Here is a 25,995-nt window from a genome sequence, read left to right on the forward strand (position 1 = left end):
CCTGTTTCTACATGTGTTACTTGCTTCTTCTTTTTGTTAACATACAAACGTCATGTCAGTCTAGTGTAGTCATATGCAATGTCTTAATTTACTAAAATTATCAAATCAAATCAAATTTAATTTGTATAGCAACTTTCAGCAGCAAGGCATTTCAAAGTGCTTTACATCATATCAAACACAGAAACACAATGCAACATAGAATCAACAATCAAACCATGACATGAAGTCAAGTTCCATCATTAAATGTGTAATTGATTACGTTTCAAATACAATCCTAAACAGGTGGGTTTTTAGTCGAGATTTGAAGGAAGTCAGTTAAGAATTATGTTAAGAATTCCAATTATAGAACTTTTGAAATTAAATGAGTTGCCATCACCTCTGCTTAAAAAGTGATTGTGTTTTCAAGTCTTTGACAATGTGGGATTAGTTTTTGTTCATGAGAAATTTCTTGGTGTTCTTCTCCGGCTGAAACAAAATAATGAAACACTTTGGAGCAAATATACACAGTATCAGTGCAAAACTGGAGGCCAGAATAGCAAATATCTCCACAGCCACAGTAAATTTTCCAGGAGAGCTGACATAAGCTGGGATGAAGGTGATCCAGACTGCACAGAATATCAACATGCTGAAGGTTATCATCTTGGCTTCGTTGAAATTATCAGGTAGTTTCCGAGCTAGAACAGCTAACACAAAGCAAAACACAGCCAGCAGGCCGATGTAGCCGAGCACAGCCCAGAAACCAACAGCAGAGCCTAACGCACATTCCAGGATGATCTTCTCCTTGTAGGTGGTCAGATTTTTCACTGGGAAGGGAGGACTCACAACCAACCAAATGATACATATTAAAACTTGAATTAAAGTGAGAAACATGACAGTCATTCTTTGCTGTGTTGGACCAAACCATTTCATAGCATTACTACCAGGAAGTGTAGCTTTAAAGGCCATTAGAACCACTATAGTTTTCCCAAGAACACAGGAGATACAGAGAACAAATGTGATGCCAAACGCTGTGTGCCGCAGCATGCAGGACCACTCAGAGGGGGCTCCAATGAAAGTTAATGAACATAAGAAACACAGAGTCAGAGAGAAGAGCAGCAGGAAGCTCAGCTCTGAGTTGTTGGCTCTGACAATTGGAGTTGTTCTGTGATGGAAAAAAATAACCGCTGCTGCAATTGTAAGACAGGCTCCACTAACAGAGAATACAACCAGAATGATTCCCAGGACTTCGTCAAAGGTAAGAAACTCCACAGGTTTGGGGAGACAAGCCTCTTTCTCTGGATTAGGCCAGAATTCGTCATGGCACAGAAAACAATCAGGAGAATCTAAAAAAAAAGTAAATAAATAACACAAATGCATTTTTATTTTGGAATTATCTAATCGTGCAAACATTTATGCGAAAGAGCTTACCTGTCATATTACTGATCTCTCCTTCAGGACATGGTATACAGTCATAGCAGCAGATTGGTTTTCCTTTCTGCAACACTTTACGAGTTCCTGGAGGACAACTCTCTGAGCAAACTGACACTGGAACCTGAAACAGAGAAAAGGTCAAAATAACAGCTTCGCCAGTATAGCAAACAATTGCAGTTCTGATCATTAGCCTCGTTACTTGTGTTCCACCGTCCAGCCAGATTAAGTTCCCGTTGATACGGAACTGCTCTCCCGTCGGCAGTGATGCATCATAGTACCCCACTGATACCAGCTCAATAACTCCATTTTTGTTGCTTTGCCAGTTGACCAGCTCGTAAAAAGCCACAGGATCACCTTTATCATCAAAAGAAACATGATAGCCATTTCTGGAAAAGTTGACTTTCTTTAACTCAGTGAAAACCTGTAAAGTAAGAAAGAAACAGAGACAGAAAGGAATCAACGGCCCCCACTTTAAAAAAAAAAGCTTCCAGATCACCTTTTTCACTCAAACTAACCTGTTTCGGCTCTAAGCTGGCGTGTTTGTCACACCGAACGGTGGCGTTGCTTTCCTCACACATCGCATTGTGAATGGCATGTGCTATCGCATAAACAGCCTTGTAAACCATGTTGGTCGCTCTCAACTGAGACGTCTCAGTGTACGGGTTCTCAAGCCTCTTAATGTCTTCGGTTCCGTCGCACACTCTTTTGTTCAAGTCAGCCTCTGGAAACGGATAAACGCTTTTAGTCCGTGGAAGAACATTTGCACACTCGCCTTGGACTTTAAGCATTAGGACATGGGTTCAACATGTTTTGACGCAGCTCACAGGAATGCATGCCAGCAGTTTGTGCAGTTTGTGAGTGTGTGACGTCATTCTTGAGGGTCTAGAATAGCTGAAACACTCCGGCTTCACTTCATGTTTGTTAAGTTGAGAGAGAATTAAAAGTGGTCAGAAGTGACGCAGCGCTGGGCTTTTCAATCACATACATTTGAAGAAGAGTTTAAAAAAAGAATACAGAAGCACTTTTTATGACATCCTACTTTTGAACCTAAGCACACACTGAAATGACAGAAATCATCCCCGATCCTTACCAAAATCTTTTAAACGCTACGAAAAATATTTTAAGAAAACAAAAGGTTCATTTTCATTAAAACGCGTTTGTATAAAATGAGACATTTATTATTAGTAGTAGTAATTTTATTAGCAATAGTCGTAGCAGTAGAAATAGTACGTCTTCAAAACTATGTTTAAGTATAAATTACTGTATGAAAGAAATTACTAAATGAAATAAAGATGAGCCACTATGTAAAACAGCAGGTAAAACAAATGAAGTTGAATGAAAAAAAAAAAAAAAAATGCTTGGATCCTTTGTCCTACCAAGATTTCATTCATGAATATTAAAAGAAATGTCTCGGTTTAAATATGTAAATGAGATGTAATCTCTTATCATAAAAATGCGTTTATGGAACAGATGACAGTTTAAATCGCGGGGTCCTCACTTTCTGTCAGGCTGCAGTTGAACGCCTCCTCCCAGAACTCGGTCAGCACGGAGGACGCAGCCACGTCAGAGGGAGAGAGGTCCAGGAGGAAATCTCTCAGCCCTGGGATCACAGATCGTTGGATGGCAACTCCGATGGCGCCGGCGCAAAACCCGACGCTCATCAAGTGAGGATCCGTCACCCAGCCCTCACTTCCGATCCACTGACGAGGTGGAGGGGGGTCCCGGGCCAGCTCCTCTAACAGGACCTTCATGTCGCCAGAGGCCGCGAAGGCCACAACAACAACGGCTGTTGATCTGGGTTCACAAAATACATACAAGTTAAATGAATTAATCTTTTAAACACGTATTTTTGTGACTTACTGTTTATGCATGAAAACAGACATCAACTCTGGGCATCTGGGCTTCAATGTAACTGAGAAAATGGACAAGAACGAGCACATAAAGTAATCTTCTGTCACATAATCTGTCTGCAAAAAGCAGCATTTGAAACGTTCAGAAACCTTCGGATCACATCGGCGAGTCTTTGGATCTTGCTCGGCGGGTCGGTCCGGTAGAAGGCTTCAGAGTACTCCACGCAGATCCCCTCTCTGAGCGCTGCGTCGAGAAAGGACGCCATGCCATAATTTCCATAATCCGAGTCGGAGCGCACCGCGCCAATCCAAGTCCAGCCGAAGTGTTTCACCAGCTTGGCCAGCGCGTCAGCTTGGTACTGGTCACTGGGAATGGTTCTGAAAAACGTCGGATGCTGCTGCTTATCTGACAGACAGGCACATGTGGCAAATGGGCTCACCTAAAGATGTAATTAAACAAACCATTTGTAAATTATTTTTTTTTTTCCAATTTAATAGAAGTAGAAATACACTTTAGAATTTTAGTTTGCGATAAATCTGCACTTCTTACCAATGGAATGCTGAAGGAGCGGAAGATGCGCGAAATGCTGATGGATGGAGTGGATCCAGAGTCTCCCACAGCAGCCAGCACCACTCCGGACCGAGAACAGCTCCCGCCCTGGTGAAACACGGGGTCCTGGCCGTTTGACAGCTGAAACGCAACGTGCGCGGCCACGGGCACCGCTACGCACGAGTCATAGATCTGATATCCGAGATTGACGCCGGGGAGCAGCTGGGAACTGTTGTTTATTTCCTCAATTGCAAAGATCATTGCGCGCGAGAAGCGCAGGACGCGAGAGTTCAAGCTGCACAAAACCAGAGGGTGGATGTTTAGACAACACCTGGCACCAAATAGTCACGAAATCGGTCGGACTTAACAGAAAACAACTGATGACATAATTCATCTGCATATCCAAAACATAAATGAAACTTATCATACTGATTTTTTTTTTTTAATTACAGTTTCACATTTTTTGATGTTACATACTTGTTTTATTATGTATAAATCCTAAATGTATGTAAGTGGGGTTTTTTTTTCCATTATCCTAAATGAGGCCTCTGTTATTTGAGGTAACAAATGTTCTGTTAATAACTAGAAGAGCATTCATTATAACAACAACAAAAAAATAATTAAATCCTTTTCTAATATACAACATGAAATTGCAAAATAAATAAATAAATACAGCAAAACTTCACATTTCTATGGTTCACTTTTTCACTTCTCCACACTAACCTCCCTGTGCATCTGGGAGGCTCAGGCTTGGTGGTGTAATTATTAATCACTGTGTAAACCTGGTAATGAATTGAGAAAATGCCTCCGATAACAAAGTCCCCGTCCTTCGAGAAAGCTGACGCGCGAGGCGTACCCTGCAGGGTGCACTGCACCGATGCACCAGCCTGAGTGAGAGGGTCTGTGGACTCTGTCCTCTGTCTCAGTCTGTCCACACACCCACCCAGGTTAGGCACTGACATCAGCTCCAGCAAACAAACAGCCAGTCTCAGGGCATTGAAAGCAGCCCAGATCTCCATTCCTCAAGAGTCTGTGGGAGTAAAAGTGTGTTTTATAGCTTTTTAAGCCTTCTCCATTATACGTCAGGTGATCATTTACCTGAGGAGGGTACAACCTCATTTGTTTGCTTCTCTGACTTCTTTTACAATTTCTTATTAAATATTAGATTTTTTTCTTTTATTCATTTATACCGCATATAAACATTGCTTATGTGTTTTTGGTGATATATTTTTTTAGTAGTTTGGAGTGTAATATACATGTATTTTTTTATATTTTCTTATTCAGATAAACTTGATCCGCTTTATAAAACCATATAATTGTGTAATTTGACAATACAAAAATAAGTTTGGAACATGGAGTCATGCCAATTTTGAAGCCAGCTCCTCTTTTGGTGTTCATGGTGTCATTACTGCTGTAACTACAAAAAACATTTCTTTTTTTTTCTTCGTATTTTGATGTAGTAGTGAGTTTTACTCCCCCAAAACCCCACTGTTGTGTATTAGCACAGCTTCAGTATAGCGCTATGACTCTCCTCCAGGCTCATGTTGGTATTTCAGTCCAAGCAGTGGATTTCTGCAAATAGCAGTAGAACAGAGAGCAGAGAGAGGAGCTCATTTCTTTCCACAAACTATCTGTTCCATGTTATACTGTGACAACAAGAAGACGGTTTTAAGAAAAACGCAAAAATCGGATTTCCGCAAAAGTTACCTACAACAGTTTTATTTGTTTGTGATGTAAACAAATACTTGTCAAAGAAATCAACAACAGGTTAAAGGGACATTGTCAGAATTAGACAGAAGCAGAAGACATTTGTCAAAATTTTGAAAAGATAACATTTCTGACAACATACATATAAAATTTTACTTAAACTGAAATCATTGTCATTGTTTGAAAACACCTGAAACATTATTTTTTAGTCATCAAATATTTTTTGGTGTTCTTTTCTGGCTGAAACAAAATAATGAAACACTTTGGAGCAAATATACACAGTATCAGTCCAAAACTGGAGGCCAGAATAGCAAATATCTCCACAGCCACAGTAAATTTTCCAGGAGAGCTGACATAAGCTGGGATGAAGGTGATCCAGACCGCACAGAATATCAACATGCTGAAGGTTATCATCTTGGCTTCGTTAAAATTATCAGGTAGCTTCCGAGCTAGAACAGCTAACACAAAGCAAAACACAGCCAGCAGGCCGATGTAGCCGAGCACAGCCCAGAAACCAACAGCAGAGCCTAACGCACATTCCAGGATGATCTTCTCCTTGTAGGTGGTCAGATTTTTCACTGGGAAGGGAGGACTCACAACCAACCAAATGATACATATTATAACTTGAATAAAGGTAAAAGACACTACAGTCATTCTTTGTTGTGGAGGACCAAACCATTTCATTGCATTACTACCAGGAAGTGTAGCTTTAAAGGCCATTAGAACCACTATAGTTTTCCCAAGAACACAGGAGATACAGAGAACAAATGTGATGCCAAACGCTGTGTGCCGCAGCATGCAGGACCACTCAGAGGGGGCTCCAATGAAAGTTAATGAACATAAGAAACACAGAGTCAAAGCAAAAAGAAGCAGGAAACTCAGCTCAGAGTTGTTGGCTCTGACAATCGGAGTTGTTCTGTGATAGAAGAAAATCACTGCTGTCATGATGGCCAGAAAGACTCCACTGATGGAGAATGCAGCCAGAATGATTGACAGGACTTCATCGAAGGAAAGAAACTCCACAGGTTTGGGGATGCAAGCATCTCTCTTTGCATTTGGCCAGAACTCTCTGGGGCATGGGAAGCAATCAGGCGAGTCTAAAAATGAAACCATTGAGGGTTTTAATTGGCTACACATTTAATGATTCTGAAAAAATCATAGATTTCACCTGTCATATTACTGATCTCTCCTTCAGGACATGGTATACAGTCATAGCAGCAGATTGGTTTTCCTTTCTGCAACACTTTACGAGTTCCTGGAGGACAACTCTGTGAGCAAACTGACACTGGAACCTGTAAGCAAGAAAATGTAAAAATATTATTTTAAGACACAAACTCCTCACCTGTTAAACTGTTACTGTCATTACTTGTGATCCTCCCTCCATCCACGTTATGTTCCTATTGATCTGGACCTGCTGTCCTCCTGGCAATGACGCATCATAATAACCCACAGTCACTACCTCAGTGCCTCCACTCTCAGTTGTTTGCCAGTTGACCACCTCATACGCAGCTACGGGATCCCCATTAGCATCAAACGAGACATGGTAACCATTTTGAGAAAAATTGACTTTCTTTATTTCAGAAAAAATCTGGAACAACAAAGAAACAATGGCAAATAGGTAGTAATAATAATAATAATAAAAGAAGAGACTCCTAACCCTGGTTTTCATTTGGACTAACCTGATTTGCATTCACTTTGATGAATTTGTCACACTGAATGGTGGAGTTTATTTTCCGACACAGTGCATTGTGAAAAGCATGCGCTACAGCATAAGCGGCCTTGTACACCATGTTAGTCACTCTCAGCTGAGATGTTTTGGTGTACGGGTTCTCCAGCCTTTTCAGGTCTTCCGTTCCGTCACACTCGCCCTTGTTTGCAGCAGGATCTGAAGACACAAATAACTGTTTTATGTCAAATGATAAAACATTTTACCGCAATTTTATGTAACTTAAACATTGACCACACAGTCCTATTTTTTTTCTCACCATTAAAAGAAAGAAAAAAAAAAATTGAAACTCAACCGGTATAACTGGAAAATTCAGTACCGGATGTAAACATAGCAGACTTTTTGTGTCTGGTCTGAAAGCAGACAGTATTTTTAATACTATGTGAGAAATAAAAATACAAAACATCTCAGAATTCAGAAAATTGCTCGTACTTTTTGTCAGGCTGCAGTTGAATGCATCCTCCCAGAACTCAGTGAGCAGTGGGGAGGCAGCCGCTTCAGAGGGAGTGAGACCCAGGAGGAAATCTCTCAGGCCTGGGATGACAGACTGCGGAATAGCAACTCCAATGGCCCCCGCACAGAAACTGTATCTGACCATGAAAGTGTCGGTCACCCAGGACTCACTGCCAATCCACTGGCGAGGTGGTGGAGGAGCACGATCCAGCTCCTCCAGCAGGACCCTCATGTCTCCAGAGGCAATAAATGCCACAACAACCATGGCTGTTGACCTGTGAAATTACATGAAAAGGCAAAAACATTGTCGTTAGTAATTTACATTTTGTGCTGCCTAATCTAAAGGCAAACATACGGGTATTTCATGATAAAAGTAGATTTTCTTTGGATCTTTGTTTTTTACATGCAAAGGGGATAAAAAGCACAAGAATACTTTTCCATAAATAGACTGTAATCTTATTTGTAATTTCTGAACGACAACAGACGTTTATGCAAACACTGCAATAACACACAATCTTACAAAGTACTTTCTAATTTCTAGTGCAAATATCTTGGTACACTTGAAATAAGAAAAAACTAACTCAGAAGTAGCTTGTTCAAGAAATTGGTTGTTTTAGGTGATTCATTCCTTAATATTGATGAAAAAGTACTAGTTATAAGGGGAATAGTCTGTGAGTGGAACTATACATTTTCCCCATATTATAAATTAAAATGTCTTGCTCTCCTGTCAGATTATTTCATTTAGAAATCGTTCTTTTTCATCAATATTAACAAATTATTGACTCAAAACAAGCTCCTATATCTTGTAAGTCACTTGTAAATTAAATTTGCACTAGAAACTAGAACAAAAATTCTTGACAAGATTTTCTGTTGTTGCAGTGAAGGGTCAGCAAAATCAGACAAGTGTCACCTGCGGATGGCGTCAGCGACTCTTTGAATCTTGCTGCCTGGGTCAGTTCTAAAGAAAGATTCAGTGTACTCCACACAGATGCCCTCTCTGAGAGCCGCTTCAAGAAAAGACGCCATGCCGCTATTCCCATAATCCGAGTCCGAGTGGACGGCTCCTATCCAAGTCCAACCAAAGTGTTTCACCAGCTTGGCCAGGGCGTCAGCTTGGAACTGGTCACTGGGAATTGTTCTGAAGAAATTTGGGTAGTGTTGCTTATCTGACAGACAAGCACAAGTGGCATAGTGGCTCACCTAGAGCAAAACATGATGTCTTTATAAACAAGATTAATGTGCAGAAAAATCATCTCTTTCTATCCTCAGCTTCAAATAAAGTGAATATTTACTTGAGGGATGTTAAAAGAACCCATGATGCGTGACATGCTGATGGATGGTGTAGATCCAGATTCACCAACGGCAGCCATCACCATGCCGGACCGAGAACAGTTGACGCCTTTGTAAAACACGGGGTCCTGGCCGTTTGACAGCTGGAACGCCACGTGGACGGCGACGGGCACGGACGCGCATGAATCGTAGATCTGATATCCGAGTTTGGTGCCTGGCAGCAGATCCGTGCGATTATTTATCTCTTCGATGGCAAAGATCATTGAACGAGAGAAGCGCAGTTCCCGGGCATCAATACTAAGCAGAAAAAAAAAAGAAGAAAGAAATCCGAAGAAATTGCACAGAAACTTTATACAAAAAAAACCCCCTTAGAATCCATTTGGTGCCGTATTTTATCTCTTCACCACAACAATTAAAATATTTTTCCTGACAGAATTCAAAGTATGAAATCACACATTATTCAAAACTTAAGGTGAATTTCAATGTGGCAGCTAGAAAGAGTCAAACTCCCAACTAGCAATGTTGACCATGTAATATTTAGATTTACTGGCCAGTAGCAAACCAAAGTGTGCGTTTTTGTAAAGAAGCAGAAACAAGTTGCAATAGCATCTACTTAAAATTCTGCACAATATTACTAAAGAAATACACAGTATTGTTTCAACATGAAAAAAAGCCCTTGTCTGTGCATCCTTAATAAATCTATTTGTAAATCTTTAACATCCTGTCAATTTCTCTCTCTTATCTTACTGACCTCCCTGCGCACCTTGGAGGCTCAGGCTTGGTGGTGTAATTATAGATCACTGTGTAAAGTTGGTAATGAATAGAGAAAACACCTCCAATGATAAAGTCCCCGTCTGCTGAGTAGACAGGTGAGCGAGGGGAACCCTGCAGGGTACATTCTACCGATGGAGTCTCAGTGCTGGCACCACTTTCAGCCTCCGTGAGTCCACTCCGGGTTTTCAAACCGTCCAGAAACCCACCAGAGACGACTACTGCCATCAGCTCCAATAAACGTAAAGCTGATCTCCAGATTTCCATTCCTTGACTGCTCGAATCTCTCTCTCTCTAGCTGTGCTTGTACTGGTTTACGAGCCTCCTCTTTTATACGTCTGGTTATTTCTGCTCAAAAATCACATGCTCTGACCCAGCAACCGTTGGTTGTGTGTTTAATTTTACAGTGTAGATTTTGTTTTCTTTTCTCTGTTTAAACGAACTTCGCTTTTTATATTGGCAAAATCTTTTGGATGGACTGTCTGGTTTTAGCTGCAAGCTTTAACGTCCGGCACCATAAGTTCTTTACAAAAACATTCATAAGCCTGAAATGCAAAAGGAAAAAAAAGAACTGTTTCATAAATTAGGATTTGACCGCCTCATGTTGTGGGGATGCTCGTTATTGTTTTACTGAATAAAAAAGAGAAAGTGAGGTTGGGGTTGAGTGTAGTTGGGCGATCAGGCAAAGTTTCTTTGCTATTCCCAATCACCAGCTTTTGGAAATGGTGAAAATACATAACTACATGAGTACATTCACTGATAAGACCCACAGTTTTAGGAATACAAAAACAGATGTAGTCCTTAAAGGAGCAGGACAACTTTAACAACTTCAACAACTTTATTTACCTTTACATCATGTTATAATGTTATTCCATCATCAAAGACATGCCTGGAGTGTTGCTTTGATTCTTTCATGCATGTTTGAGAAATCCTTTAATCTCCCATGGCAACCATTCAGCTGTGGACTGAGCGCCATCTTTGAGGGCTGTGATGACAAAACGACTGCCTCATAGAGGGCCCCACTCCCTCCACTCCTTCACGCCACTCCAGACTAGCCAACAGTAATTAGCAAACACCTGGTGGAACTTGCCACATTTGTGTTTGGTGATTCTGTATTTGAATTTAAGAAAGTCCAAACCCAGAGGAGTTTTGCATCCCAAAGTCCATGTCTTTTTAAACTGATCGTATGCCTTGGACATCGGCATTTTGATAGTGTTTGACCAGGTGCTTCTGACAGGAAAGCCAGATGTGGCCTGAAAACTCAGTTTGGGTGTTGGCAGAATTCCAGACGGAGGTGGTGTGTTTAAACTGGTGGCAAACATCAGGATGTCCTGGAGAGAGCGATCTTTTGGCCATTCTTGGATTTCATTTATGCTTTGAAGCATGCTGCTCCAAAGCAGCAGACTTCTCAACAAGCTCAAACCTTCCGAGGCTTCTAATGCTCCTTCAGGCGTCTCTTTCAAAAGTCCCGTCGCAAAGGGAAAGAATTCCGAAGGTCAGGGCTTTTTATAGGGTTGCCAACGATAACGTCGTTTCCATGACTTTCATTGACGAGCGCACTGGTGCGTCATAGAAATTTGACTACAAATGGGCTCTTTACACCTGCCGCGCTGACGTCACAACCGCATGCGCAAATGCGGCTCTCTTTTTTCCGCTTTGAGTTACCATGACACCTAGAAAATAAAACAATACTATGCACTTTGTTGTCTTCCTAATATAATGGGCTTTTAAGTTTTCATGGATTTCCAAGCGGTCCTGAATTAAGAAGACGGTGGCTTGTGAATATTCGTCGCTACCACTTAAAGCTAACGCCGCACAGCAAAGTTTACAACCTTCACTTCACTCCGGATCAACTTCTTCAGCCTAAAGAAGAAGGTAAAGGAGCCTCCTGTGTTGTTTCCATGGAATCACTTCTGTATTCAGCCTGAAAGAGAGTTTATGGGAACGAGAGAGCAGACCAGAGCCAGACAGCTATTAAGGAAGTATAATTTAACATTAACTTTGGACAAAAAGTTTGGCTCCTTCTTCCTTAGAGTCCCGGAATCGCTGGCAGGCGGGCTGCGGCTGGAGGAAGTGAAACCACGACACTGCACGTTGACGTCACAGATCACAGAGTTTAATTCCACACCAAACAACGCATGAATCAATTAACAAAGCTGCAGAGATACAGAGATATATTCATTACCTGTAACAGGAGAAATAGAAAAAGAAACACAAAGAAACAAGGGGGGCAAAGACGCGTCTTTGGAGAAAGCTTTTTATCCCAAAAAGCAAAACAGTGGTAGCATTCTGAATTTTTAACGTTTACATGAAGTTTTATACTGAGTGGGTGTTTCTTCAATTTAATATATTCAACTAAGGCGTTCCGCTCTTTAACCAATTAGAAACTCCCGTAGGGACTACAGGAAACTTGAGAAGTCTCCCAATTTACAACGAAGTTCCAAAGGCGTCTGGTTTCTGTCGAGAGACAAGGGCGGACCAGTTAATCTTGGACGATACCAGGTACGAATGTCCCCGGCGCCGAGAGTCTTAAGATAAGATTTCGCAGACACCCATAAATCTGACGTCTCTTCCATTATCTCTCCTAACGTTCTCGAAGAGACTTGCATCTGGTAATTTTTCAAAAAATGTTATCTTTGCAAACCCCTTTTTTGCTTTTGCACACTCAGCCCCCCAAAAGATTAAGTTCTGCCAAAATAATACATAAAATCCACAGGACAAAATAAAGTATACTTTCCTGAGCCATTTTCTAATAGTAAAGAAAACATTTTCATTCAAACAATTTCCATTTGCTTCTAATATCGTCACAGATAATACAGTTTTCAAATACATTCATCCTTTAATAGTTTTTAAAATGAGATAATACAATCTTCAGTAAAAACATGGTATTAATACTTAGAAATTAAATGTTAAGGGGTTTCAATCTTCTATTTTGCATTAGTTTCACACCATCGCAGATGCTGAACTCGCAGCAGATCTCCCCCCAACTGCCTGCAAGAATGTTAATTTATGTTTCTGTGTTCTGGCCGGGCTGCAAGCGGCCCCATTTAGTGATCTGCATTCTAACCCCTGTCTGTCCGGTTCAAAACAAGAGTATCAAACCTACCCTTTTACACATGCGTAAAAGTAACTGCATTAAGCACCAAAATCAATAATTTTCCTCAACACAGCCGAGCAACTGATCTGCCTGTACACACTGCTGTAAACACCGTGCTGCTTCACGAGAAGCATGCAAAACTAATAAAACGAAACACGGCCATATTTTTCTAAAAGCAACAACTTTGAACCTGAACAGTGAGCTGAACTAGAACTCCAACACCAGAGCTGCTCTGCTGTTAAGCTATGGGCTTGTTGTTCCTCATGCTTCAGAAGCAAAAAGCCCAAACCGTAAAATCCCCCGTTACTTGGTCTCTGACACTAACGACAACAAACACACGTAATACACTTGAACGTAAGGTAAAAACATTGTCCGTTAGAATGGATGAAAAATGTTTAGATACTTAAATAGCACATTTTTACAAGAAAAATGTCAGAGAATATTGCCTAATAGCATAAGCTAAAGCTAATGTTAGCCACAAAGTTTAAAGAAAGTAAAACTCACCTTCGTATCTGTGAACGTATAACGAGGTGAATATCTTAAAACCTTTCTCCAGCTACTTGTCGGGGCTTCGGATCGATGTTCATCATTAATTGTTACCTTGGACAAGCCCTGTAAACACCCAGTGTAAAGAGCCTTTTTCAATAGATCGGAAACGATCGAGCCGCTTTTCCCCAAACGCGGAAGCTGAGGTGCAAAGAGCCCTATCACCCCGTATGCTGCCACCTTCTGGCCAATCAGTCTAAGTGCACAATGACATTTTGAAAACTCACATTACTGACATTAAATTTCTCCTTTCATTCTTGACTATATAGAATAACCCCTTTCATCCCCTATGGTGGACAGCCTGACATGGACTTTGGGATACAAAACTTCCCTGGGTCTCGATTTTCTTAATATATTTTCGAGTTTGGATAATTTCTTATTTTTGTAATTAATTTGACTGCTTTAAACTGTGGCGCTGTTGGTCCGTGTGTAGTAGTGCGTGCAGTAGTCCCGCTTTTTGTCTCGTTCGTGCTCGCTCCACTATCACCGGGGATGCATCCTGCTAAGGAGCGAGTACGTAACCAGTGGCTGTAGGACGAAAGTTGACTTCTCCAGCCTCCCATGCGGTAGTTTTTGTTAGCCTTTGCTTGTTTGCTTTTTTGTTGAGATCTTGGCCTGGTGGGACTGCTTGTCCTATTTTCATTTCTTTCTTTTGCAGTAGGTTCTTTTTTGCTTTAGTCGGAACTAGCAGGGGCTTCGAAGGCCCCATATAGGGTTGGCCCCCTGCTGTATCTTTTTGTTCTTTTTGATCGGCTCACCATCTCCATCATTCTGTTAATACTTTGGGGGTTTTGTTTTGTTTTTTTCTTGGACACGAGGAGTGAGGGTATTTAACTCTCTTTTTTTCTGAACCAAAAGACATTTCCTGGAGAGTTTTTGAATAAAGAGAATATTTGAATCCTCACTCTTGCATCTGTGTCCTCAAATATGTTGTGCCCTTTTGGACGTAACAGCCTGGGAAATACACAGTGCTGCCCTTTTAATGTGCTTTCCGTCATGTTCAGGTGTTAAAGAAGGGATTTGAAAATTGCAAAATGGTAGCTCTCGAAGAAAGGACAAAAACAGATTCTCTAAACTCATTAAGATAACAGGAAAGCCTATTTGTAGGTCACAAAAACACATGTGACATTTTTAATAGTGCAGTACTCAGAAAGGCCAGACAAATAACTATCCACATTCAGTTTCAATGGTTGCAGTATCAATGCATTAAATCTATCAAACATAATAAAAAAAATTTCAACATTTTTGTGTCTGACCAATACATAGTTCTGGGTTCTGTGGCTTATTGAAATAAATAAAAGAAAATAATCAGAAAATTTTATAAAGTAGATCAAAATATTAACGACACAGTGAACTTCAGGGGAACCTTCAAAATGTATAACTCGAAGATGATTTATTGTGTCCATTCAGCAGAACTGAAAAAAAAAACAAAATCAAAAGTTAAGTCCAAATCATAAAATTAAAATGTAATTTGAAAATTTAAAGATGAACTTTAATTAAAAAAAACCAATATAAAATACAGTTAGAATAAAAATAAGTAAAACAATAAGTATTTTGGAAGCATGATCAATTTAAGCATTACATGACTTATTAAAATCTGACATCACATCATTACACATTCATATTTTACATTGGGTTTTTGTTCATTAAATATTTCCTAGTATTCTTCTCTGGCTGAAACAAAATAATGAAACACTTTGGAGCAAATATACACAGTATCAGTCCAAAACTGGAGGCCAGAATAGCAAATATCTCCACAGCCACAGTAAATTTTCCAGGAGAGCTGACATAAGCTGGGATGAAGGTGATCCAGACTGCACAGAATATCAACATGCTGAAGGTTATCATCTTGGCTTCGTTAAAATTATCAGGTAGTTTCCGAGCTAGAACAGCTAACACAAAGCAAAACACAGCCAGCAGGCCGATGTAGCCGAGCACAGCCCAGAAACCAACAGCAGAGCCTAACGCACATTCCAGGATGATCTTCTCCTTGTAGGTGGTCAGGTTTTTCACTGGGAAGGGAGGACTCACAACCAACCAAATGATACATATTATAACTTGAATTAAAGTTACAGACACTACAGTCATTCTTTGTTGTACAGGTCCAAACCATTTCATGACATTGTTACCAGGAAGTGTAGCTTTAAAGGCCATTAGAACCACTATAGTTTTCCCAAGAACACAGGAGATACAGAGAACAAATGTGATGCCAAACGCTGTGTGCCGCAGCATGCAGGACCACTCAGAGGGGGCTCCAATGAAAGTTAATGAACATAAGAAACACAGAGTCAGAGAGAAGAGCAGCAGGAAGCTCAGCTCAGAGTTGTTGGCTCTGACAATTGGAGTTGTTCTGTGATGGTAGAAAAGCATTCCTGTAATGATGGCCAGAAAGGCTCCACCAACAGAGAATACAGCCAAGATGATTGACAGGACTTCATCGAAGGAAAGAAACTCCACAGGTTTTGGGAAACAAGCATCTCTCTTTGGATTTGGCCAGAACTCTCTGGGGCATGGGAAGCAATCAGGAGAATCTGAAAATGAAGTCATACAGCATCATAGCACTTTATTATTTTATGATACAAATTTTCATAAAAACATTACAATCACCTGTCATATTACTGATCTCTCCTTCAGGACATGGTATACAGTCATAGCAGCAGATTGGTTTTCCTTTTTGCAACACTTTACGAGTTCCTGGAGGACAACTCTCTGAGCAAACTGACACTGGAACCTGAAACAGAAACAAAAATAGTGAAATAAATGGTTTTCAAGAAGATGAGCAATGTTGCACTTTTTTCATTACTTCCGTGTCTCCATCCAACCAGGTTAAGTTCCTGTTAATACGAAACTCCTGGCCTTTTGGCAGCGAAGCATCATAGTATCCCACTGTTACCAGTTCAATATCTCCACTCTCACTTTTCTGCCAGTTAACAACATCATATGAAGCCACCGGGTCTCCATTAGCATCAAAAGACACATGGTAACCATTCTGGGTAAAATTCACTCTCTTTAGCTCAGTAAAAACCTGACAAGATGTAAATAATAAAAGTGAGCAAATAGAATTTCAACAACAGTGAACTAGCAAAAAAAAAATTTATTTCTATCAAGAGGAAATTTTTAGCTTTCATTTAATCCCACCTGATTTACGTCCAACCTGTTTTGTTTCTTACAGGTATTAGTGAAATTAGTTTCCTCACACACTGCATTGTGAATAGCGTGTGCTATGGAATAAACAGCCTTGTACACCATGTTGGTAATTCTGAATTTAGACGTTTCAGTATACGGGATCTTGAGTGTCATTAAGTCTTCAGTTCCATCACAAAGCCTCTCTTTCGCAATGGTATCTGAGAAAGGGCAAAAAAGAATAAAGTGTTGTTATACATTAATTTTACATAATAAATCTTTTAGAATTTCAGCTCAGTTACACCCATTAAAGTGTATTGTGCAAAATGGAAATGAAAATTACTGTGTAGTGCATATTATATAAAATATATTGTGACATAGAGTTAATTTTGAAAATCAATAGAGAACACATTGATTTCTACATGAAGTGTTTGATCATTTAAAAACAAAATCTAAACATAATTGGGAATTGACTATGATTATTTCTCACTATTTGTCAAGCTGCAGTTGAATGCTTCCTCCCAGAAGTCTGTGAGGACGGAGGAGGCGGCTACTTCAGAGGGAGAGAGACCCAGCAGGAAGTCTCCAAGTCCTGGGATGACAGATTGCTGAATAGCAACTCCAATGGCTCCTGCACAGAAACTGAATCTCATCAGCTGAAGGTCTGTTATCCAGCCCTCACTTCCAATCCACTGACGAGGCGAAGAAGGTTGTTGGTTTAACTCCTCTAATAGAAATTTTATATCACCATCAGCTATAAATGCCACTATAGCAATTGCTGTCGACCTGAAAAGACAATAGATTTTATTGTGTAAAACCGATACACCTTTCCAGCACTTTCTAGATTTACTGTAATAAAAGTGGAATATTTAATTGTTTAACTTTTTAAAAATAGTTACAAAACATTTCTGTATCTAGCCAAAGAACACAAACCAAATCAAAGAGGCATAAACCTGCGGATAACGTCAGCGACTCTTTGGATCTTGCTCTTTGGGTCAGTCCGATAGAAAGCTTCAGTGTACTCCACACAGATTCCTTCTCTGTGTGCTGCTTCAAGAAAAGAGGCCATGCCATTCCTTCCATAATCTGAGTCAGAATGGATTGTTCCGATCCAAGTCCAGCCAAAGTGTTTCACCAGTTTGGCCAACGCATCAGCTTGGTAATGGTCACTGGGAATCGTTCTGAAGAAAGTCGGAAACTGCTTCTTGTCTGACAGGCAGGCACAGGTAGCAAAGTGGCTCACCTAAAACAAAAACAAAACAATAAAAAAAGATATATTTTTAACAGACATACAATAAAATACATTTTTATATTTTGTAATAAATTCAAACTTACCAGAGGAATATTGAAGGGCCCAAAGATGCGTGACATGCCAATAGATGGAGTGGATCCAGAGTCACCAATAACACCCGTTACCATGCCTACATTAGAACAATTATGTCCTGTCTGGATCACGGGGTCCTCCCCGTTTGACAGCTGAAATGCCACATGAGTGGCCACAGTCACAGAGGCGCATGAATCGTAGATCTTATACCCGAGTTTAATCCCAGGCAGCAGCTCTGTGCTGTTGTTTATCTCCTCAATTGCAAAGATCATTGCACGACCGAAGCGCAGTTCACGGCTGTTGATACTGCACACATACATTTACATGTTACTGCTTTTTTTTTTTTGACGAAAATCCGCTTACAGTGTCAAACCAGATAATACCATAAACTAAAGAGTATCATCTACTAATAAAGTTGTTTCTTATCATTTCTGACCCTTTCTATGCACCTTGAAAGATGAAGTTGTGCCATGTACACAAGGACATCAATACAGAAACTGATTTTTACTCTGTTGAAATTTTATTTTGATGTTAAAAATATTTACAAAAAAATCTGTTAAATAAATCATTGCACTTTGCAGCATGCAAATAAAAAGCTTTTCAGTTTTCAGTATAAATCACGTCATTTCCCACCAGTCTCCCTCTTACCAACCTCCCTGTGCAGGTGGGCGGCTCAGGCACAGTGGTGTAGCTGTGAATCTTTGTGATCTCCTTGTAACGAAAGGAAGAAACCCCACCAATAATGAACTCCCCATCCATTGAGAATGCAGGTATACGAGCTGTACCCTGCAGAGTACAGTTGATAGCCAGAGCCCCATTTTTGCCTCTATCTGGTACACCAAAAGCAACAAATATGAGCCAAATATGAGCCAGTCTTAAGCCAATAAGGAGAGATGAGTTCTCCATCCCTCAAGTCTCTAAAGGTGGCTGTGAGTTTTGCTACTGCTCCATATAACTCTTCTCCAAAACATCATCATTACATCACATAGATTGCATCATCTAGCTGTCTCATTTGCTCTTACCAGCCATGGATTTTGGTAGCAGCGTCGTTCTTGTTGTTGCAACCCATGTGATATAACTGGAGAATTTTAATTGGCACCAGCAGGGGGCGCGCTTTTACCTACGTGTAGTAGGAGGAGGATAAAGAGCAAGTCCTCTTTTGACTTGCTGTGTGCCAGAAACGTCCCAAAACATAATAAAAAACTACACCCGAAGTGTACCATGCAAACTTTTTTTTTATGTGTTCCGACTTGGCTTAACAGATTATAACTCGTTTATAGTTGGGCTTTTTGGGGACGAGAGAGTTTTGTATTAAGTATTTTTCTCTGGCGAGTCACGTTAGCATCAATTGCTAACTGATAGCTTCTTTTTTATTTACTTCAAGATTGTGCCTTGTAGAGTACAAACAAACAGTGCAACAAGATGCAAGAAAAACAGAAATAAGACTAAAAACACACAATTAAAACTAAAAACACACAATAATGCAAATAAAATGGAAATGGAGCAAGTATTTCAAACAAAAGAACTGTAGATAAATGGGCTTTTTTTGGACACATTCAAATTTAAACATCTCATTGAGTACTAATAGAGGAATATATATTTTTAAAAGATCAAAACAAATAGGATCCTTCCTCTTACAACAGTATGGTACTGAACAAGGAAGTATTCACTACATCAGATGCTTGGCTGTCAAGATCATTAACATAATATAGTTAAATGAACTTAGGGACATTTATTATTTTCAGTAACAACTGTAATCATAGTTGCTGTTAAAGAAGTTATCGGCAGGGGGCGCTAGGGGATCGAATTGAATATAACAAGAGACAGCATAAGACATGGATGCTCCAAATGTTAATGTGTGTTAGCAGTTCTAAAGTTATGTGACTAGAACCAACAAAATTATGATTAGTTATGCAACCATTGTCTGCTACGATCTGATGATCAGCTAGATCAAGACTTTAAAGGATCATGTCAATCTTTAGAGGGATTGGGTACACATGGAAACCATTCCATGTGTACTACTGAATTATGGCTTATCAGGGGTTGACTCAAGTGCATTGAAACAAAACATGAAATAAAATGTGAAATCCAGACTCATCAATATGAAGATATTGATTTCAAATTTAATTTGCAAATTTAAACAAATTTGATGATATTACAAGATATGTCATAAGATATTCATATCACAGTGACTAATTTTAAACCTCTCATTTCCCCAAGGCTTCAACATTATTCTAAAATGTAAAAAAGCAAAATAAACGTGACACATATTTGGTGAGCATAAGCAGTTTAAGTTTTCTTGCATGACTTATCACATCATTGCTGGCAATTTGATGTTCAAGACATTCACATTTTACATTGGGCTTTTGTTCATTAAATGTTTTTTGGTGTTTTTTTCGGGCTGAAACAAAATAATGAAACACTTTGGAGCAAATATACACAGTATCAGTCCAAAACTGGAGGCCAGAATAGCAAATATCTCCACAGCCACAGTTAATTTTCCAGGAGAGCTGACATAAGCTGGGATGAAGGTGATCCAGACTGCACAGAATATCAACATGCTGAAGGTTATCATCTTGGCTTCATTAAAATTATCAGGTAGTTTCCGAGCTAGAACAGCTAACACAAAGCAAAACACAGCCAGCAGGCCGATGTAGCCGAGCACAGCCCAGAAACCAACAGCAGAGCCTAACGCACATTCCAGGATGATCTTCTCCTTGTAGGTGGTCAGATTTTTCACTGGGAAGGGAGGACTCACAACCAACCAAACGATACATATTATAACTTGAATTAAAGTTACAGACACTACAGTCATTCTTTGTTGTAAAGGTCCAAACCATTTCATGACATTGTTACCAGGAAGTGTAGCTTTAAAGGCCATTAGAACCACTATAGTTTTCCCAAGAACACAGGAGATACAGAGAACAAATGTGATGCCAAACGCTGTGTGCCGCAGCATGCAGGACCACTCAGAGGGGGCTCCAATGAAAGTTAGTGAACATAAGAAACACAGAGTCAGAGAGAAGAGCAGCAGGAAGCTCAGCTCAGAGTTGTTGGCTCTGACAATCGGAGTTGTTCTGTGATGGAAGAAAATCACTGCTGTAATGATGGCCAGAAAGGCTCCACTGATGGAGAATGCAGCCAGGATGATTGACAGGACTTCATCGAAGGAAAGAAACTCCACAGGTTTCGGGAAACAACCATCTCTCCTTGCATTTGGCCAAAACTCTCCTGGACACGGAATGCAATCAGGAGAATCTGAAAATAAAGTTATAAACAGCTGTTCGTTCTTTACTGTTTGATGATACAAATTTTCATAAAAACATTACAATCACCTGTCATATTACTGATCTCTCCTTCAGGACATGGTATACAGTCATAGCAGCAGATTGGTTTTCCTTTCTGCAACACTTTATGAGTTCCTGGAGGACAACTCTCTGAGCAAACTGACACTGGAACCTGAAACAGAAACAAAATTAGTGAAATAAATGGTTTTCAAGAAGATGAGCAATGTTGCACTTTTTTCATTACTTCCGTGTCTCCATCCAACCATGTTAAGTTCCTGTTAATACGAAACTCCTGGCCTTTTGGCAGCGAAGCATCATAGTATCCCACTGTTACCAGTTCAATATCTCCACTCTCACTTTTCTGCCAGTTAACAACATCATATGAAGCCACCGGGTCTCCATTAGCATCAAAAGACACATGGTAACCATTCTGGGTAAAATTCACTCTCTTTAGCTCAGTATGAACCTGACAAGATGTAAATAATAAAAGTGAGCAAATAGAATTTCAACAACAGTGAAATAGCAAAAAAATATTTATTTCTATCAAGAGAAAATATTTTGCTTTCATTTGAACTCACCTGATTTAAGTCCAACCCTTTTTGTTTCTTACAGGTATTAGTGAAATTAGTTTCCTGACACACTGCATTGTGAATAGCGTGTGCTATGGCATAAACAGCCTTGTACACCATGTTGGTAATTCTGAATTTAGACGTTTCAGTATACGGGATCTTGAGTGTCATTAAGTCTTTAGTTCCATCACAAAGCATCTCTTTCGCAATGGTATCTGAGAAAGGAAATAAAGAATAAAGTGTTGTTATACATTAATTTTACATGATAAATCTTTTAGGATGAGTGTAATGTACAAAATGGAGATGAAAATTACTGTGTAGTGCATATTATATAAAATATATTGTAACATAGAGTTAATTTTGAAAATCAATAGAGAACACATATTGGTTTCTGCATAAAGTGTTTGATCATTTAAAAACAAAATCTAAACATAATTGGGAATTGATTATGTTTGTTTCTCACTTTTCGTCAAGCTGCAGTTGAATGCTTCCTCCCAGAAGTCTGTGAGGACGGAGGAGGCGGCTACTTGAGAGGGAGAGAGACCCAGCAGGAAGTCTCCAAGTCCTGGGATGACAGATTGCTGAATAGCAACTCCAATGGCTCCTGCACAGAAACTGAATCTCATCAGCTGAAGGTCTGTTATCCAGCCCTCACTTCCAATCCACTGACGAGGCGAAGAAGGTTGTTGGTTTAGCTCTTCGAACAGGAGTTTTATATCACCATCAGCAATAAATGCCACTATTGTGACTGCTGTCGACCTGAAAAGACAATAGATTGTATTGTCTAAAACTTAAACCTTTTCAGGACTTTTTAGATTTAGTGAAATAAAGGTAAAAGATTTCATTCTCTATCTTTTTAAATATTGCTTCAAAATGGTTCTGTGTCTAGCCGGAAGTACACAAACCAAATCAAAGATGCATAAACCTGCGGATAACATCAGCGACTGTTTGGATCTTGCTCTTTGGGTCAGTTCGATGGAAAGCTTCAGTGTACTCCACACAGATCCCTTCTCTGTGTGCTGCTTCAAGAAAAGAGGCCATGCCATTCCTGCCATAATCTGAGTCAGAATGGATTGTTCCGATCCAAGTCCAGCCAAAGTGTTTCACCAGTTTGGCCAACGCATCAGCTTGGTAATGGTCACTGGGAATCGTTCTGAAGAAAGTCGGAAACTGCTTCTTATCTGACAGGCAGGCACAGGTAGCAAAGTGGCTCACCTAAAACAACAACAAACAAAAGATCTTTTTAACAGACATACACTAAGTAATTTTTACAGCTTTTAAAGATTTCAAACTACTCACCAGAGGAATATTGAAGGGACCAAAGATGCGTGAAATGCTGATGGATTGTGTGGATCCAGAGTCACCAATAACACCCGTTACCATGCCTACATTAGAACAATTATGTCCTGTCTGGATCACGGGGTCCTCCCCGTTTGACAGCTGAAATGCCACATGAGTGGCCACAGTCACAGAGGCGCATGAATCGTAGATCTTATACCCGAGTTTAATCCCAGGCAGCAGCTCTGTGCTGTTGTTTATCTCCTCAATTGCAAAGATCATTGCACGACCGAAGCGCAGTTCACGACTGTTGATACTGCACACAGACATTTACAAGTTACCGTTTAGTTATTTATATTTTTTAAAGAAAATCTATTTACATTTTCACAAACCAGATAATACCATAAACTAAAGAGTATCATCTACTAATAAAGTTGTGTCTTATCACTTCTGACCCTTTCTATGCACCTTGGGAGTCGAAGTTGTGTCATTTACACAACGCCACTAACATATACAGTACAGACCAAAAGTTTGGACACACCTTTCTAATTGAATGGGTTTTCTTTATTTTCATGACTATTTATAAGGCAATAAATCCCACTTATTAACCTGACAGGGCACCTATGAAGTGAAAACCATTTCAGGTGACTACCTCTTGAAGCTCATTGAGAAAATGCAGAGTGTGTGCAAAGCAGTAATCACAGCAAAAGGTTGCTACTTTGAAGAAACTAGAATATAAGGGGTATTTTCAGTTGTTTTACACTTTTTTGTTTAGTGCATATTTCCACATGTGTTATTCATAGTTTTGATGCCTTCAGTGTGAATCTACAATGTCAATAGTCATGAAAATAAAGGAAACTCATTGAATTAAAAGGTGTGTCCAAACTTTTGGTCTGTACTGTATATGGACCTTTTCTCTGTTGAAATTAATTTTCAGGTCATGCATAATTACAAAAAAACAAAAGACAAACAAAAGAAATGTTAAATAAATCATTGTTTGCAGCATACAAATAAAAGCCTATTCAGTTTTCAGCATAACACTGTCTTCATATCCCATGCTCCCTCTTACCAACCTCCCTGTGCAGGTGGGCGGCTCAGGCGCAGTGGTGTAGCTGTGAATCTTTGTGAGCTCCTTGTAGTGGATTGCAAAAACCCCGCCGATAATGAACTCCCCATCCATTGAGAATGCAGGTATACGAGCTGTACCCTGCAGAGTACAGTTGATAGCTAAAGCCCCATTTTTGCCTCTGTCTGGTACACCAAAAGCAACAAATATGAGCCAAATATGAGCCAGTCTTAAGCCAATAAGGAGAGATGAGTTCTCCATCCCTCAAGTCTCTAAAGGTGGCTGTGAGTTTTGCTACTGCTCCATATAACTCTTCTCCAAAACATCATCATTACATCACATAGATTACATCATCTAGCTGTCTGATTTGCTCTTACCAGCCATGGATTTTGAAAGCAGCATCATGCCTGTTGTTGCAACCCATGTAAAACATAAACTCCTCTTTATGATAAAGCTGCAGAATTTTAATCGGCACCACTAGGGGGCGCACTATCACCTATATCTGTAGTAGAAGTAGTAGAATAAAGGGCACGTCCTTATTAGCTCTGCTGTGTGCAAAATCCCGGAATATCATAAAAATACAACCTTTTATGTGTTACGACTTGGCTTAGCAAATTATGACTCTTTCATAGTTCGGCTTTTTGCGGACAACAAGGTTTTTTGTCAAGTTTAACCACAATGCTTTTCCTGGAGCTCTGGTGAGTGATGTTAGCAGTAGTTGCTAACTGGTAGCATCCGTTTTGTTTACTAAATCATGAACAACACTGTATCTTGTAGAGTTAAACAACAAAACAGTGCAGCAAGATAAAGGTAAAACAGAAACATGGGATTAAGACTCAAAACACTAAATTGTATGACAAATAAAATAGAAATGGAGCAAGTATTTAAAACAAAGTAACTTTAGATTCATAGGCAGGTATTTGGTTGTTTTTTTTACATTCATATTTAAACATCTCATTGAGTAATAATAGAGTTAATGTTGGTTTGAAGAAGATTAAAAATAGAAGGGTCTTACATCTGTTATATATATATATATATATACACACCGTTTTTATTGGAATTTTATGTGAAAGACCTGCTAAAAGTGGTACACAATTGTGAAATAGAAAGAAATTTAAGCATGATTCAAAATGTTTTTTTTACAAACAAAAACCTGAAATGTCTGAAAAGTGTTGTGTGCAAAAGAATTCTTCCCCTTTATTCTAAGCACAACCAATTGCTCTCAGAAGTTGCCTGATGATTGCTTAAGACTAAATATCGTCCACCTGTGTGTAATCTAATCTCAGTACAAACCCAGCTGCTCTGTGATGGCCTCAGAGGTTGGCTAAGAGAATATTGGGGCGCAAACAGCGGCATGAAGTCCAAGGAACACGTGGTCTTTATGGAAGTGGCAAGAAGGACGCCATTGACAAAACGAAACCACAAGAAGTCCTTTTTGCAGTTTTCCGGAAGCCCTGAAGATGGTGCTTTGGTCAAATGAGATCATTATTGAACTTTTCCCCCAAAATTCAAAGAGCTATGTGAGGCAGAGAACTAGCAATGGACATCACTCTGGACACACCATCACCACTGTCAAATATGGTGGTGGCACCATGATGCTCTGGGGGTGCTTCTCTTCAGCAGGGACATGGAAGATGGTCAAAGTGGATGGGTGGAACCGAATACAGGACAATCTTGAAAGAAAACCTGTTGGAGTCTGCAAAGACTTGAAACTAGGATGGCTGTTCACCTTCCAGCAGGACAGCGACCCTAAACATAAAGTCAGGGCTACAAGGGGCCAATTCAAAATAAAACAAATTCATTTGTCAGAATGGCCCAGTCAAAGTACAGACCTAGACCCATTTGAGAGTCTGTGGCAAGATCTGAAAACTGCTGTAGACAAATGCTCTTCATCTAATCTGACTGACCTTGAGCTGTTTTGTAAAGAATAGGCAAAAACTTCCATCAC

At 39.8% G+C, this 25,995-nt stretch overlaps 4 protein-coding genes across 4 annotated transcripts; all 4 read right to left on the bottom strand.

The window, feature by feature from the left end:
* Positions 1 to 201: 201 nt before the first annotated feature.
* Positions 202 to 4,828, bottom strand: LOC116737215 (extracellular calcium-sensing receptor-like). The gene is made up of 8 exons (XM_032590240.1): positions 4,534 to 4,828; positions 3,811 to 4,105; positions 3,411 to 3,700; positions 2,909 to 3,204; positions 1,926 to 2,131; positions 1,610 to 1,831; positions 1,408 to 1,531; positions 202 to 1,322 (listed from the first exon to the last, which is right to left on the bottom strand). Exons 1-8 carry the CDS (start codon positions 4,770 to 4,772, stop codon positions 424 to 426), a joined length of 2,571 nt encoding a protein of 856 aa, XP_032446131.1. The 5' UTR covers positions 4,773 to 4,828; the 3' UTR covers positions 202 to 423.
* Positions 4,829 to 5,513: 685 nt separating this feature from the next.
* LOC116737217 (extracellular calcium-sensing receptor-like) lies at positions 5,514 to 10,039 on the bottom strand. The gene is made up of 8 exons (XM_032590241.1): positions 9,738 to 10,039; positions 8,989 to 9,283; positions 8,607 to 8,896; positions 7,676 to 7,971; positions 7,197 to 7,402; positions 6,884 to 7,105; positions 6,686 to 6,809; positions 5,514 to 6,614 (listed from the first exon to the last, which is right to left on the bottom strand). The coding sequence occupies exons 1-8, from the start codon at positions 10,022 to 10,024 to the stop codon at positions 5,716 to 5,718; spliced, it is 2,619 nt and encodes an 872-aa protein (XP_032446132.1). The 5' UTR covers positions 10,025 to 10,039; the 3' UTR covers positions 5,514 to 5,715.
* A 4,465-nt stretch (positions 10,040 to 14,504) lies between these two features.
* LOC116708183 (extracellular calcium-sensing receptor-like) lies at positions 14,505 to 18,674 on the bottom strand. The gene is made up of 8 exons (XM_032546012.1): positions 18,500 to 18,674; positions 17,859 to 18,153; positions 17,477 to 17,766; positions 17,014 to 17,309; positions 16,539 to 16,744; positions 16,204 to 16,425; positions 16,008 to 16,131; positions 14,505 to 15,931 (listed from the first exon to the last, which is right to left on the bottom strand). The coding sequence occupies exons 1-8, from the start codon at positions 18,604 to 18,606 to the stop codon at positions 15,027 to 15,029; spliced, it is 2,445 nt and encodes an 814-aa protein (XP_032401903.1). The 5' UTR covers positions 18,607 to 18,674; the 3' UTR covers positions 14,505 to 15,026.
* A 1,276-nt stretch (positions 18,675 to 19,950) lies between these two features.
* LOC116708180 (extracellular calcium-sensing receptor-like) lies at positions 19,951 to 24,437 on the bottom strand. Its single transcript, XM_032546009.1, has 8 exons — positions 24,055 to 24,437; positions 23,003 to 23,297; positions 22,629 to 22,918; positions 22,167 to 22,462; positions 21,713 to 21,918; positions 21,379 to 21,600; positions 21,183 to 21,306; positions 19,951 to 21,105 (listed from the first exon to the last, which is right to left on the bottom strand). Exons 1-8 carry the CDS (start codon positions 24,306 to 24,308, stop codon positions 20,201 to 20,203), a joined length of 2,592 nt encoding a protein of 863 aa, XP_032401900.1. The 5' UTR covers positions 24,309 to 24,437; the 3' UTR covers positions 19,951 to 20,200.
* Between the last annotated feature and the right edge of the window lie 1,558 nt (positions 24,438 to 25,995).

Source organism: Xiphophorus hellerii, chromosome 18, assembly GCF_003331165.1.
Source record: "Xiphophorus hellerii strain 12219 chromosome 18, Xiphophorus_hellerii-4.1, whole genome shotgun sequence".
NCBI classification, from domain to species: Eukaryota; Metazoa; Chordata; class Actinopteri; order Cyprinodontiformes; family Poeciliidae; genus Xiphophorus; species Xiphophorus hellerii.